Here is a 15,707-nt window from a genome sequence, read left to right as displayed (position 1 = left end):
TGAGCCCACCTGGGCAATCCAGGATTATGCTGTTGAGAACTATCTATTTAGCCTTTAACCTCTTCGCTGGCATACAACTCCTGAAATCTTAGAATTTCCAAAGTGATGGCTGTGAACCCAAAATATCAGAGACAAGTCTCAATTTAGAAAGTTTATTTTACCAAGGCTAAGGACACACCCATGACACAGCCTCAGGAGGTCCTGACACGTGCCCAAGGTGGTCGGGGCACAGCTAGGTTCTATACGGTTTTGGGAGACACGAGACATCAGCCGGTATATGTGAGATGTACATTGGTTTGGTCCGGAAAGGTGGAACAACTCGAAGTGAGGGAGGGGCCTTCCAGGTCATAGGTAGATAAGAGACAAACAGTTGCATTCCTTGAGTCTCTGATTAGCCTTTCACTGAATACACAGTTTACATGTGAGAGGAGGGTAGAGGAGTAGTCACGTATGCCTTAGTCTGGCTTAGTGAAATAGGGCAGAGGAAGCAATCAGATATGTATTTATCTCGTGAATTCTGTGTGTCCTTTGTCCATAAAGGATTTCCTTGTGGGCAAATTGTGAGAGAGGTATGTGGTTAGTAATAAAATGGGAGGCAAGTTTGCCTGAAGCAGTTCCCATGTTGACTTCCCTTTGGCTTAGTGATTTTGGGGTTCAGAGTTTTTGTTGTTGTTTTTGAGACAGAGTCACCCAGGCTCTGTCACCCAGGCCGCAGTGCAGTGGCGTGATCTTGGCTCACTGCAACCTTTGCCTCCCAGGTTCAAGCGATTCTCCTACCTCAGGTTCCCAAGTAGCTGAGATTACAGGCATGTGTTAATTTTTGTACTTTTGGTGGAGACGGGGTTTCCCCATTTTGGCCAAGCTGGTCTTGAACTACTGACCTCAAGTAATCTGCCCACCTCAGCCTCTCGAAGTGCTGGGATGACAGGGGTGAGCCACCATGCCCTTTTCTTTTACATGTCTTTTGTATGCTAATGAGATGGCTGGTGGCTGGTAGCCCCTGGGTAGCTTCAGGATGGGGTTGGTCACCAGAAAGACCGAGGCAGGACTAGACAGTGGGGACTTTCAGCTCCACCCTCCAACCTCCAGGGAGGGGAGAAAGACTAGAGGTTAAGTCGATCACCAAGGGCCAGTAATTTAATCTTGCCTGTGTCATGAAGCCACCATAAATGCTCAGAGGACAGGGTTTGAAGAGCTTCTGGATAGCTGAACACGTGGAAGTTCCTGGAGGGTTCCCAAGGAAGGCGTGGAAGCTCCACACCACCTCACACATACCTTGTATTTCTACACGTTTCTTCCTCTGTATTACTCAGAATAGCCTTCATAATCAACCAGTAAATGTCAGTATTTGCCTGAGTTCTGTGAGCTGCTTTAGCAAATTACTAATAATTGAACCCAAAAGGGGACTGTGGGAAGCCCAGCTTAAAGCCAGTCAGCCGCATGTTCCTGAAGTCCGGACTTGCAACTGGCATCTGAACGTGGGGCAGTCTTGGGGGCTGAGCCCTCAAGCTCTAGGATCTGATTCTATCCCCAGGAACGTAGTGTCAGAATTGAGCTGGAGGACACCCAGCTGGGTGTGTGGGGAAAATTCCTCACACATGTGGTCATGGAAGGCTTCTGTATTGATTGCTGTGGCGTGAGAGCAGAGGAAAAACGGTTTGTGTTTTTTCCATTTTCAGGATAATGTCCTCCGCCCCCAAGATCCTTAACTTCATCACTTCTGCAGAGTTCCTTTTGCTGTGTAAGGTGCCATATTCATGGGTTCTGAAGATCAGGATGTCCATATCTTCTTTGTGGGGGCCATAACTCTGGTCTGCCACAGTCACTAACGCCCCAGTGCCCTCGTCCCCCACCCCATTCCCAGGCAGATGAAGTCAGATATCCCCCTTCGCCTGATGTGGCCGGCATGGCACACAGCGCTAATTAGAGGCCCCTCCTGGACCATGGCGCACCCGCATGGGACCCCACCCCTTCTTGCCCGGTGAGTGTTGCTGGAAAAGAGGGTCCCAATCCACACCATGAGAGAGGTGTCTTGGACCTTGCGCAGGAAGGAATTCAAGGTGAGTCACAGCACAGTGAAAGAAGCAAGTTTATTGGAAGCTACTCTGTTACAGAGTGGGGTGTTCTCAGAAAGCAGGAGAAGGAATGGGAAACTAAGCAGCTATCATTAAACCTGGAATGTGCAGATGAGCTCACTAAAGGTAGGGGCTATTTGTGCTATCAGCGACCATTCATCCTTCAACCGAAGCCTGGTCATTGATGTTACCTCTGAGTAGAGTGGGCTGCACTCTCAGGACACCTGGACATTCTGCAGGCTTGAGGGGAGATGTTCTGTGTGTCCATAAACCTTCTGTAATTATAATAGGTGGTCAGCTCAGGATGTGGCTATTTTCAGACTGTAAGCATGAACCTTATAGCCGGGGCCTTGTGAACGTCTAGCTACTCACTTTAAGATAGAGTCGCCCTGGTCATGTTTTATTAAACCAGAGGCCTGGTAACCAGGGATCCCTCTCACAAGAGCTCTAACAAGAGGTGGGGGTTACCTCTTACTGGCTTATGTTTCGGAGTCTGCAGGGCCACCTCCCAGGTTCCAGCATTCTCGAGGGCCTCCTAGGACCCAGCCTGTAGTCATGCTCACAACTTGGGCCAGGGAATGGCCACGGCAGAACTGTGTCTCTGAGATGGGGTTTCAGCACACTGAGGACTTGGTTGAGTTAGTCAACAAGTGTTTACTGAGCACCTGCTGTGTGCTAGGTCGGTTCTCAGCCCTGGGAGGAGAGCAGCGAACAAAACAAAGTCTCCGCTTTCCAGCCCAGATCACTGTGTGTGTGTAGGGAGGCGGGAGGTACTACCCACATAAACAAGCTGTTTTCCGAAAGTGGTAAGTGCTGTGTGGAAAATGGGGCAATACAATACTACAGCACGGGGCAGCACTGCCTCGCAGAAACACAATGTGAGGCATGTAATTTTACATTTTCCAGTAGCTACATTGGAAAGGGTAAAAAGCAACACCTTTATCATTAGAGTTAATTTTGTTTTGTTTTGCTTTGTTTTTGAGACAGGGTCTCACTCTGCTACCCGGGCTGGACTGCAGTGGCATGATCTTAGCCCACTGCAACCTCTGCCTCCCAGGCCCAAGCAATCCTCCTATCTCAGCCTCCCAGTCGCTAGGACCGCAGGCACACACCACCACACTCAGCTCATTTTTTAATGTTTTATGGAGACAGGGTCTCACTACATTGCCCAGGTTGCTCTCAAACTCCTAGGCTCAGGCGATCCTCCTGCGTCAGCCTCAGAGTATTGGGATTACAGGCATGAGCCACTGTGCCTGGTTTATCAGTTAATTTTAATAAGATATTTAACTGACTGTATCCAAAATATTAACATTTCAACATGTAGCCCATATAAACAATTATCAGTGAAATCGTTATTTTTTCATACTAATTTACATATTTTTCATACTAAGTCTTTGAAATCTGATACAAGTTTTATACACAGTCCATCTAGACCCTTAATTTTTAATGGAGATACCTGATCTGTGCTTAATTTCATAAAATTAAGAAAAGTAGACTTTACTTTGGAAATGATCTGTGCTTAATTTCATAAAACCTCTGGAAAAGTAGAGTCACATACCCAAGTTGTTCCGGACATACTTTAAAGTTTTACAGTAACCAAATGGAGTATCAGTTTTTCATTTTAAATTGACAGTAAATGACTTTTAATAATTTTAGCAATAATTTTAAAATTATTTTATTACTGTTTTCATAGTGAATTGATTGGAGTGAAAATGAGTTCCAGGCTGGGCACAGTTGCTCATGCCTATAATCCCAGCACTTTGGAAGGCCTAGGCAGGCTGATTACTTGAGCCCAGGAGTTGGAGACCAGCCTAGGCAACATAGCAAAACCCTGTCTTTGAAAAATACAAAAATTAGCTGGATGTGGTAGTGGGTGCCTGTGGTCCCAGCTACTTGAAGGCTGAGGTGGGAGGATTGCTTGAACCCAGGAGGTTGAGGCTGCAGTGAGCCGAGATCACACCACTGCACTCCCGCCTGGGCAACAGAGCAAGACCCTGTCTCAAAAAAAAAAAAAAAGAGAGAGAAAAGGAAAAAAAGAAAATGAGTTCCTGAGTTGTACTAGTCTTATTTCCTGTGCTCCGTTTTCACATGTGGCTAGTGGCAGTCACATTGGACAGCATAGGTAGAGACTGACACAGGGCAGAGATTCTTTGAGATGGGTGGATAGAGGGGCCCCCTCGAGGAGGTGATCTGACCACATCTTCCCTCGTCCACTACACCCACCCTAGGCATGCCACCAACATTTTCCCTGGATTTCTGCAAAGCTACCTAGTGAGAGTCCTCTCCTCGCTCCTGCTCCCTCTCCTAACACACAGTTTACCCACCATATAGACGTGCCCCAGGTTTTCGTTCCATGTTGTCTGATGCTGTCACTCCCCTGCTCAGCTCTCCCTCCTCCCCCAGTGATGTCACACTTGGGATCAAATCCAACCTGCTCAGCACCCGCTTCATGATCCAGCCCCTCCTGCCTTAGCCCACCCTCCCCACTGCACTCACTCTGCCTCGGTATACCGACCTTGCTGTCCTCACATCAAGCCTGCGCCCACCCAGGATGCTGGCACCTGCTGTGTCTCTACCTAGAGTCCTAGAGTGCTCTTCCCCTGGCACCCACACGGCTCACACTCTCATATTTGGACCTCAGCTCAATGTGACCTCAGAGACACCTTCCGTGACCATCCCACGACTCTAACCCCTGCCCTGGCCTGTTTATTCTGGCAAATGACCATGACTATCATTGTTTTTTCTTTTTCATTTTTTTTGAGATGGAGTCTCACTCTGTTGCCCAGGCTGGAGTGCAGTGGCCGGATCTCAGCTCACTGCAAGCTCCGCCTCCCGGGTTTACGCCATTCTCCTGCCTCAGCCTCCCGAGTAGCTGGGACTACAGGTGCCCGCCACCTCGCCCAGCTAGTTTTTTGTATTTTTAGTAGAGACGGGGTTTCACCGTGTTAGCCAGGATGGTCTCGATCTCCTGACCTCGTGATCCACCCGCCTCGGCCTCCCAAAGTGCTGAGATTACAGGCCTGAGGGCCCGGCCTGTCATTGTTCTTTATATGGAACACCTTGCTTTCCCTACTGGAGTGTAAGGTGCCTGGGAGCCGGCACTCTTCCACTGTAACTCACTGATGTCTCCCCACTACCTGGGACAGCTGGACACCTAGTAGGTGCTCAGTAAATACTTGTCAAATGGATGGCCAGAGGTCTGTACAGTCCTTATTTGCCTCCTGATCAAGAACCTGCTGCAATCTTAGGCACAAAACGTGTTGGCCGTGCCCTTCCCTGACCGTGCGAGGGTGAGGGGGACAGAAATGCGCCAGGTGCTCTGACATCTGTGTGTGTGTCTGGGTGTGCGCGCCTCCAGGTTATGGGCCTGTGCACTCTGGCACTGCCCAAAAGACCCAGTTGGCCTCATGACCTGTCTTCTCCCCACAGCCCTGCTTTACCAGCTCTCTGCCCCTCTCTGAGTGTGGACCCTAAAGGGAGAGGAAGGGATGCCAGCTGCACGGGGGAAATCCAAATCCAAGGTAAGTGGCAATTCCTGTTTCTTCAGGAACATCCCATCGTGTCTTGAGAGATGTGGACCATTTGCTTTCCTTCCGTGGAGACTTGTTGCCTGTTGGAGATCCATCCAACACCTAGCCCTGGGTTTTCTTCCATGGCCATGGGGATGAGAGCCTGAGAAGGGCCCCGCAGCCAGGAAACTGCCCAGCGGGCCTCTCTCCCTTCGCCAGTGTGCACATGGCCACTTGCCTGTTGGTTCAGCATTTCTGGGGGCTTTGCTAGTGCCGGGAGAAATGTCGTCCTCTCCGGAGGAAGATGAGAGTCACTGTGATTTCTCCGCATGGAGATAAATGCCCAGGTGGGGCCTGCAGTCGCAGAAGGGATTTGACGTGTGCTCTGGAGTTCGTCTTGTTGTGTGGTTTTGTTTCTCCTTGTAAAACCCATATTTACATGGAGGAAATCTTTCCAGCTAAGGTCCCAAGACTCAGAGGCACCACATAGCCCTGCTATTCCATTGAGTGCATAGGCGCAGACACTGAGGTGGTATGGGCAGCCTCCTGTGGTCAGCATGCTCCACCACTGCCAATCATCAAGTGGTTTTTACAACAGGCATCTCAAATGCAGTTTCCCATAACAAGCGTGTTTGCTTTCAGTTATGTGTATTAGTTCCCCCTTGCTGCCGTAACAGATTAGCTGCAAACTTGGCAGCTCAAAACAACACGTGTTCATTATCATGCAGTTCTGCGGTTGGCGTCCAGGCACAACATGGTTTAGCTGGGTCATCTGCTTTGGAGTTCACAGGGCTGAAATCAAGGTGTCGGTTGGCTGTGTTCTCATTTGGGGCTCAGGTCCTCTTCCAAGCTTGCTGGTTATTGGCCAGATTCAGTTCCTTCTCACACTTTCCACCTGACCCTCATTTTTCATCTTCAAGACAGCAAGAACCAATCACCAACTGGCCAGGTCAAGTCCGAGATAATCCGCCAAGGTCAAGTGGTCAGTAACCTTGATAGTACCGAAGAACCTTTTGTCATGTGTAACATACTCACAGGTGTTTTGGAGAGCATGTGGTTAGGAGATTAAATCGGGAGCTACACTATCTGGGCTGAACCGTAGCTTCTCCGTTAACCAGCTGTGAGACCTGCAGGAAGTCTTCTTCTCTCTCTGGGCCTCCGTTTCTTCATCTGTAACATCCTGTGATTCTGCTGACAGCGCCTCTGCACAGTCAGCTGCTTAGAAGAATGCCTTGACTTTGGAAATGCCTGTCGATCCAGGCTGCCGCGTGTTCTTAATGCGACATAATTTTAATAACAGCTATGTCTTCTATTGTATTTTATTTAATTTATGTAACACACCTGCCCCTGTTGGCCTCAGAACCCTGAATGCTTCCTGAATGATTCTTGGTACCTCGTGTCTCCCATGTTTAAGATATGTGCACCGTTTCCTCCAGCCGCGTGGAAGCACAAGTCCATGGTGAATAGACGTTTGATTTTTCATTTCAGGCACCTATAACATTTGGGGACTTAGCCATCTACTTCTCCCAGGAGGAGTGGGAATGGCTGAGCCCCATTCAGAAGGATTTGTATGAAGATGTCATGTTGGAGAATTACCGGAACCTGGTCTCGCTTGGTAAGGCTCTTCTTCCCCAACAATCCAGAACCAGCCTACTGAGGGACGTGCATCACTCTGGGTCTGGTCCGGAAAATGGAAACCACTGCAATTTCTTTTTTTAAAGAGCTTTATTGAGATATAATTCACATACTATACAATTCACCCATAAAAAGTGCACAATTAAATGGTTTTTATAATAGTGTATTCAGAGTTATGCATCCATCACCACAATCAATTATATTTTCAGTATTCCCACCCCAAAACCCAGTACCCGTAAGCAGTCACTCTTCGTCTCCCCCAACCACTCATATCCCCAGACTGGGCAACTACTAGTCCATTTTCCATCTCTGTGGATATGCCTGTTCTGGTCCTTTCATACATATGAAATCATAAATACATGGCTTCTTTCATTTACGATGTTTTTGAGGTTCATCACGTTGTAGCATGTGCCAATACCTCATTTCTTTTCATTGCCAAATAATATGTATTGTATGGATAGACCACATTTGTTTATCCAGTCATCAGTTAATTGATGGGCATTTGGCTTGTTTCCACTCTCGTTATTTTGATTTGCTGCTATGAACATATACAAGTTTTTTGTGTGGATGTATGGTTTCATTTCTCTGAGGTATATACCTGGGGGTAGAATTGCTGGGTCATATGGAAACTCTTTAGGTAGCTTTTGAGTTCTTTTGATAAGACTTTTTTTTTTTTTTTTTTTTTGGAGACAGAGTGTTACTCTATCTCCATCTCCAGGCTGGAGTGCAGTGGTGCGATCTCGGCTCACTGCAACCTCCGCCTCCCAGGTTCAAGCAATTCCCCTGCCTCAGCCTCCCAGGTAGCTGGGATTACAGGCGCGCTCCACCACAGCTGGCTAATTTTTTGTATTTTAGTAGAGACGGGGTTTCACCATGTTGGCCAGGCTGGTTTCGATTTCCTGACCTCATGATCTGCCCACCTCAGCCTCCCAAAGTACTGGGATTACAGGTGTGAGCCACCGTGCCCGGCCCTCTTTTGATAGAATTTAAGGAATTGATTTAAGAGGTGGTGTTGAACGGTGAATTGTGGACACTGATGTAACTGCAGGATGCTGCCACCATCCCTAGGGTTGGAGGGACAAAGGGAAGAGTTTAGGGTTTTTAGGGCTTCAAGGAAGGTCTCCTCGGATCTGGGACTCAGACTTCTGAAGGAGGGGGCAGTGTGCTGCCTGATTTGTTTATACTTCTGAGGGGCCAGATGAAAGTGGTTGTGGGAATACAGAACTAAAAAAAACCCAAACATTGAAACCAGCAAAGCCGGTTACTGGTGGATGTTGACAGGAAGCAGCTGGTGAAGCAGAAGTGAAGACAGCAAAGCCCAGCCCTGGCACACAAAACGGACGATAGAAGGGTGGGGGTCTGGAGCAGAAAGACAGTAAGCTCATAACCAGCCTCAGGAGCTTCCGACCCAATTCTCAGGAAAATAGTTTGCTTTGTAGAATTAAAGTTTAACAACTCTACTGGCTATAACTTGGATTTCTGCCTCCACGTGTGAGATTTAAACAACCGAACTCAACACCGCACACTCTAACACCAGATGTTTGGGGATTTTTCCACGCACACCAAACAGTTCTCCAGCAGACTCCAGCGGGGTGTCCTCGTGTGAGATTTAAACAACCGAACTCAACACCGCACACTCTAACACCAGATGTTTGGGGATTTTCCCACACACACCGAACAGTTCTCCAGCAGACTCCAGCGGGGTGGCCTCCAATTCAATTCTGACAGTGTCTAGCTGGAGATAGTGTCAGATCCCACAGGGTAAGGGCCCAGCCCCACAAGACTGTCCCCTACTTCAGAGGCCTTCCGACTGACCAGCTCTAAATTCGGGGATTCCCATGACCCTCTCCTCAAGTTCAGTCGTTTGCTACAGTAGCTTTCAGAACTCAGGGAGGCGCTTTACTTATACTTACCAGTTTCGTGTAAAAGATTTTGCAGAGGATGCAGTTGAACAGCCAGATGCGAGAGATGCAGAGGACAGGTTATGGGGGAGGGGCACAGAGCATGCACCTTCTACTACACCACCTTCCACATGGTCAACAACCCTGAGGCTCTCCAAACCCAGTCCACTGGGGGCTTTTAAGGAGGCTTCAGGTAGGCAAGGTTGATTAAATCATTGGCCATTAGTGATCAGCTCAACCTCCAGCCCCTGACCCCTCCCCAGAGGTCAGGAAGTGGGACTGATAGTTCCAACCCTCTAATCACATGGTTGGCAACCCGCCCTCATCTGAAGGCTGTCCAGGAGCCCCCAGCCACAGTCTTCTCATTAACATACAACAGGCACATATGCAGGAGATTCCAAGGGTTTAAGGAGCTGTGTGCCAGGAAACAGGGGTGAAAAGCAAATACATATTTCTTATTAGAAACCACAGTATCACACTCCCGATTCTCCAGCTGCCCTTCACATCCTGCGTGCTCCCTCCATGTCACTACACCTGCATTCCTGTTGATGCAGAGCGTGGCTCTGACTTCTGTGGTGCCCACATTTATGATCATTTCCCATGTTTGTCCCATGTACAGGTCTTTCCTTTCGGAGACCAAATGTGATCACCTTATTGGAGAAAGGGAAAGCGCCCTGGATGGTAGAGCCAGTAAGAAGACGCCGGGCTCCTGGTGAGTGACAGAGAACATATGTCTCAGTCTACTGGGGCTGCTGTAACAGAATGCCGTACACTAGGTGACTTACAAATAACAGAAATCTACTTCTCACAGTTCTGGAGGCTGAGAAGTCCAAGATCAATGCCTGAGCAGATTCGGTGTCTGGTGAGGACCACTTCCTGGTTCATAGGCGGCACCTTCTTGCTGTGTCTGCACATGGAGGAAGGAGTGAGGGAGCTCTCTGGGAGAGACTATAGGTGATTTTAGATGATACTAATCTCATTCATGAGGGTTCCACCTTCGTGATTTAAACACCTCCCAAAGGCCCTACCTCCTAATACCATTACCTTAGATAGTAAGATTTCAACATAGGCATTTGGGGAGACTCAGGGAGGCGCTTTACTTATACTTACCAGTTTCGTGTAAAAGATTTTGTAGAGGATGCAGTTGAACAGCCAGATGCGAGAGATGCAGAGGACAGGTTATGGGGGAGGGGCCAAACGTCTCTATCTATGGGGAGACCAAACGTCTCCCCATAGATAGACATTCAATCTATCGCAGTGTAGAAGCAGGTATTCTGCATAAGAGCTCATGTGATTGTGAGGGGGCAATCTCTTTAAGAGATTATTTGTGAGCCTCTCCCACTGAAAGACCCCAGGCCTGTGCAGATAATTCAAGTCTCTTCAGTATGAGTCCTGGAGGAAGAAAAGGCAACATTTAATAAGCCCTTACTAGGTGTCAGGCACTCAGTTCTAAGTTCAGGGTCTTCCTCCCAGCAGCCCCATAAGGTGGGTGCTGTTATTACCCCAACTTTAGAGATAAGCAAACTGAGGCCCAGAGAGGTTTGTTGACTTGCCCAAGGTCACCCAGCTAGGAAGGAGCAGCAGAGGAGGGTTTGAGGCCCAGCCTCTGCCTGTTTCCAGAAGCTCAGCTCTCCACACCCTTATGCCTACCTGTCCCCCTGCGTCTCTGCTTCTGTTTTTCCCTTCAGAGAAGGTATGCGCTGCCCTCTCTGATAATACTTATGATAACATTCAAATCTGCATGATTTTTTGATTCCTTTAAAAATATTTTTTAACTCTTTTCTCCAAGTGTTCTTTTCAGCCACTTTTCAAGGATTCATTTACAAATGGGTTCCTCTTTGGTTGGCCAAGTTGTATATTTTGTATGTTTGTTTCTTTAAGTAGCATTCATTGAGTTTCTGCGTAGATGGGATGCATCATCTAGGGGCTAGGGATCAACATTTTGGTGTAGGCTGGGAGAAAGCGGTACCATCTCGAGTGTCTGGCTTTGGGGACCTCCAGGTTCTGAGGGTGTGTAATGAGAAGCCAGACGGAAGCACAGTGCAAAAAGAAGACACACATGCATTATTTTACATCTTCATTTCAACATGAAGAAATATCCTTTATTAAAATACTGTTTTTAAGTTTAGAAGAAACTTAGTCATATAACAAAGTTTAGAAAAAGGAAAAGACAAAAACAATTACATAGCGTTATCACTGATTACTTGTTTATTTTATGAAATTGGATTTCATGGTTATTATAAGGTTTATGTATTTCTGCCTTTTCACATTTTGTTTTCGTAGAAATGTTCTTTTACTAGTCGCTCTCATCCTATTTTCCATTTAGATTCTAATTTATTATTATTAACATCAGCGTATCTGCATTAAGTGCTTTTACCTGTTTTCTGTAGTACTGAGTCACAGAGGGGGAGCTCCAAATACTTCTGAATTACTTTGCAGAAGACTTATCAGATCACCAGCCCCCAATAAAAAACCCTAGGCACTAGGTCTTTATCTAGCAGACAACATTTCTCACCATTGCCAGGTTTCACAATTGTGAAATTTCGCAAACTGTGGGTGTGTTGTCGCAATTGGTTGCAGGAGGAATGAAGTGCAGCCTGTGTGACTGCACAGGGACACAGCTCCTAAAAGCTGTGACCAGTTTCCTCTAGACTCCGCCCCATTTCCCTTTGCACACTTTGCTTTGAATCCTTTTGCTGTAATAAATCATCACCATGACTACAACTTAAAAAGGAGAATTACCAAATCAGCACCATCAATAGCAGTGGGGTTTGATTTTCATACTCACTAGTATTGGATATTGCCATTAAAATGTTTCTCTTCATTGAGTAAAATAAATTAATAGCAGTCAGCATTTATTGAGAACTTACTTTGTACAGATTCTATGCTAAAGCCTGTAAGTTCAGCATCTCATTTAATCCTCACAACACTCGTAGAAACCTCTGTCATTCCCAAGTGACAAGATGAGGGTTTGAATCTTTTTTTTTTCTTTTTTTCTTTTTTTTTTTTTGAGACAGAGTTTCACTCTTGTTGCCCAGGCTGGAGTGCAATGGCGCGATCTCGGCTCACCGCAACCTCCACCTCCCAGGTTCAAGCAATTCTCCTGCCTCAGCCTCCATAGTAGCTGGGATTATAGGCGTGTGCCACCACGCCCGGCTAATTTTTGTATTTTTAGTAGAGATGGGGTTTCTCCATGTTGGTCAGGCTGGTCTCGATCTCCCGACCTCAGGTGATCCACCCACCTCAGCCTCCCAAAGTGCTGGGATTACAGGCATGAGCCACCATGCCCGGCTGAGGGATTGAATCTTAGAAACGTTCTTGCCCAGGATCTCCTGTCCGGGAGATGCAGTAGCAAGGTTTGAAGCCTTGGCCGTTCCCCTTTTTAAATTTTTTTCTCTTTAATTTTTACAGTATACAGAAGGTGTATATACTAATATTTACAGGGTACATAGGATATTTCAATACAGGCTTATAATGTGTAAGAACCACATCAGGGTATATGAGGTATCTGTCAGCTCAAGCTTTTATTATTGTGTTACAAACATTCCTATTGTACTCCCTCAGTTATTCTAAAATGCACAACAAAGTATTGCTGACTGTATTCGCCCTGTTGTGCTATCAAATAGTAGATGGTATTTATTGCATCTGACTTTATTTTTGTACCTACTAACCGTCCCCTTTTCTCTGCCTACCCTTCCCAGCCTCTGGTAACCATCCTTCTACTCTCTTATATCCATGAGTTCAATTGTTTTCATTTTTAGCTCCCATAAATGAGTGAGAACATGTGAAGGTTGTCTGTGTCTGGCTTATTTCCCTTAAAATAATGTCTTCCAGTTCCATCCATGTTGTTGCAGATTACAGGATCTCATCCTTTTTTATGACTAAATACTACTCCATGACGGTTGATGGTCATGTGGCTGTTGTGAGTAGTGCTGTGATAAACATGGAAATGCAGATATCTTTTTTATATACTAATTTATTTTGGGGGGGAGGGTTATATACCAAGCAGTAGGATTGCTGAATCATGTATTAGTTCTATTTTTAGTGTTTGGAGGAACCTCCCCATACTGTTCTCAGTAGTGGCTGTACTAATTTACATTCCCACAGTGTACGAGGGTTCCCCTTTCTCCGTATCCTCACCAGCATTTGTTTTGCCTGCTTTGGGATAAAAGTCATTTTAACTAGGGTGAGATGATACCATGTAGTTTTGATTTGCATTTTTCTGATTATCAGTGATGTTGAGCACTTTCCCATATGCCTGTTTGCCATGTGTATGTATGTCTTCTTTTGAGAAATGTCTATCAGATCTTTTGCCTATTTTTAATTGGATTATTGCTTTTTTTTCTATAGAGTTGTTTGAGCTCCTTGTGTATTCTATGGTTATCAATCCCTTGTCAGATGGGTAGTTTATATTTTCTCCCATTCTGTAGATTGTCTCTTCACTTTGTTGATTGTTTCCTTTGCTCTGCCCAAGCTTTTTAACTTGATATGATTCTAGTAGTTCATTTTTAGTTTCATTGCCTGTGTTTGTGGGGTATTACTCAAGAAATCTTTGCCCAGACCAATGTCCTGGAGACTTTTGCCATTGTTTTGTTTCAGTAGTTTGGTTGTTTTTAGGTCTTAGATTTGTCTTTAATCCATTTTGATTTGATTTTTGCATATGGCAAGAGATAGGGGTCTAGTGTCTTTTGCATGTGGATATTCAGTTTTTCCAGCACTATTTATTGAAGAGACTGTCCCTTCTCCAATATATATTTGTAACATCTTTGTTGAAAATGAATTCACTGTAGATGTATGGATTTATTTCTGGGTTCTCTATTCCATTCCATTGGTCTGTGTGTCTGTTTTTATCTCAGTACCATGCTGTTTTGGTTACTATAGCTCTGTAGTACAATTTGAACTTAGGCAATATGATTCCTACAGTTTTATTCTTTTTGCTCAGGATGGTTTTGGCTATTCTGGGTCTTTTGTGGTTCCATATAAATTTTAGGATTATTTTTTCTATTTCTGTGAGGAATGTCTTATGTAGTTAAATGAAAAACACCACAGTTAATTCAGTAATGTCTGTGTTTAAAGCACAGCTAGGAAATAGAAATATAATGTGAGCCACATATGTACTGACAAAATCTTTAGTATCCACACTCAAATAAAAATTTAAAAACAGTGATACGGTTTGGATCTGTGTCCCCACCAAATCTCATGTTGAAATTTAATCCCCCTGTTGGAGGTGGGGTCTGGTGGGAGGTGACTGGATCATGGGGGTGGATTTCTCATGAATGGTTTAGCACCATTCCCTTGGTGATGTCTTAGCAATAGGGAGTGAGTTCTTACAAAATCTGATTGTTGTAATATGTGGCACCACCTCCACACTCTGTCTTTATCCTTGTTTCACCATGTGATGTGCCTTCTCCTACTTGGACTTTCACCATGAGTAAGAGCTCACCGAGGCCTCCCCAGAAGCCAAGGAGGTGCCAGTACCATGCTTGTACAGCCTGCAGAACATGAGCCAATTGAACCTATTTTCGTTTATAAATTACCCACTCAAGTATTTATTTATAGCAGTATAAGAACTTCCTAACACAAACAGGTAAAATTAATTTTAGTAATATATTTATTTAACCTAATGTATCCAACATATTATATCACCAGTATTTTCACAATGAGATACCTTACACTTTTTTGTAGTAAATCTTCACAATCTGGCATATGTTTTATACTCATAATATACCTCAAAACCAGCCACGTTTCAGTTCGTCAGTAGCTACAGGTGACTAATGGCTACTACATTGGATAGCATAGTTCTAAACCTGTGTTTATCATTTCACATTCACTCAGGTTTATAGTCAGTTTGCCACACAAGTAGTTATTTTATATCATCTTGGACTTTGACACCCTGTGCCAGCCATATTGGTCTATTTTACTATATAATAGATTCCTTCATTCCTTCTTTTAGCCTAATCTCTTACCTATTTTTCTGAGTTTTTCCTGCTTCTTGTTAAAGTCCTCACCTTTGTAAATATCTACATACAGTCATATGCTGCATAATGATGTTTCAGTCAACAACAGACTACATAAACGGCCACGGTTCTATAAGATCATAAAACTGTATCTGTACTGTACCTTTTCTACATTTATGTATATTTAGATACACAAATACTTATCATAGTGTTAAAATTGCCTACAGGATTCAATATAGTAACATCACGTACAGGTTTGTAGCCTAGGAACAGGCTATACAATATAACATAGGTATAGAGTAGGCTATACTATCTAGGTTTCTGTAAATCTACTTTAAGATGTTTGCACATTGATGAAATTGCCTAACAATGCATATCTTACAACATATCCCCATTGTTAAGCAACACGTGACTGTACTCAGTTCTAATTGTTACTAGTTCTTTTTCAATTTGATCTTAAGAATACATTTTTTTAAATCTACAACTTTATTAAGGTAAACATCATAAAAGTCACTATATCTAGAATATAATTAAATGATTTTGGATAAACTTACAGAGTGTGTAACCATCAACATAATCCAGTTTTAGAACATTTTTATCACCCCTGTAAGATTCCTCATGCCCATTTAC

At 44.9% G+C, this 15,707-nt stretch overlaps 1 protein-coding gene across 2 annotated transcripts in view; it reads left to right on the top strand.

The window, feature by feature from the left end:
* ZNF667 (zinc finger protein 667) overlaps nt 1-15,707 on the top strand; it is a 29,188-nt gene that overhangs the window by 9,646 nt on the left and 3,835 nt on the right. For both annotated transcript variants that reach the window (XM_023184346.2, XM_023184347.2), the window contains exons 2-4: nt 5,505-5,596; nt 7,073-7,199; nt 9,740-9,832. In XM_023184346.2, the coding sequence (XP_023040114.2) occupies nt 5,564-5,596; nt 7,073-7,199; nt 9,740-9,832 (253 nt within the window). In that variant the 5' untranslated portion in view covers nt 5,505-5,563. The remainder of the gene's footprint in view (nt 1-5,504; nt 5,597-7,072; nt 7,200-9,739; nt 9,833-15,707) is intronic.

The sequence above is a fragment of the Piliocolobus tephrosceles genome, chromosome 21, assembly GCF_002776525.5.
Source record: "Piliocolobus tephrosceles isolate RC106 chromosome 21, ASM277652v3, whole genome shotgun sequence".
Taxonomy (NCBI): domain Eukaryota; kingdom Metazoa; phylum Chordata; class Mammalia; order Primates; family Cercopithecidae; genus Piliocolobus; species Piliocolobus tephrosceles.
The sequence above is the reverse complement of the archived record's forward strand: the minus strand, read 5'-3'. Positions and strand labels throughout refer to the sequence as shown.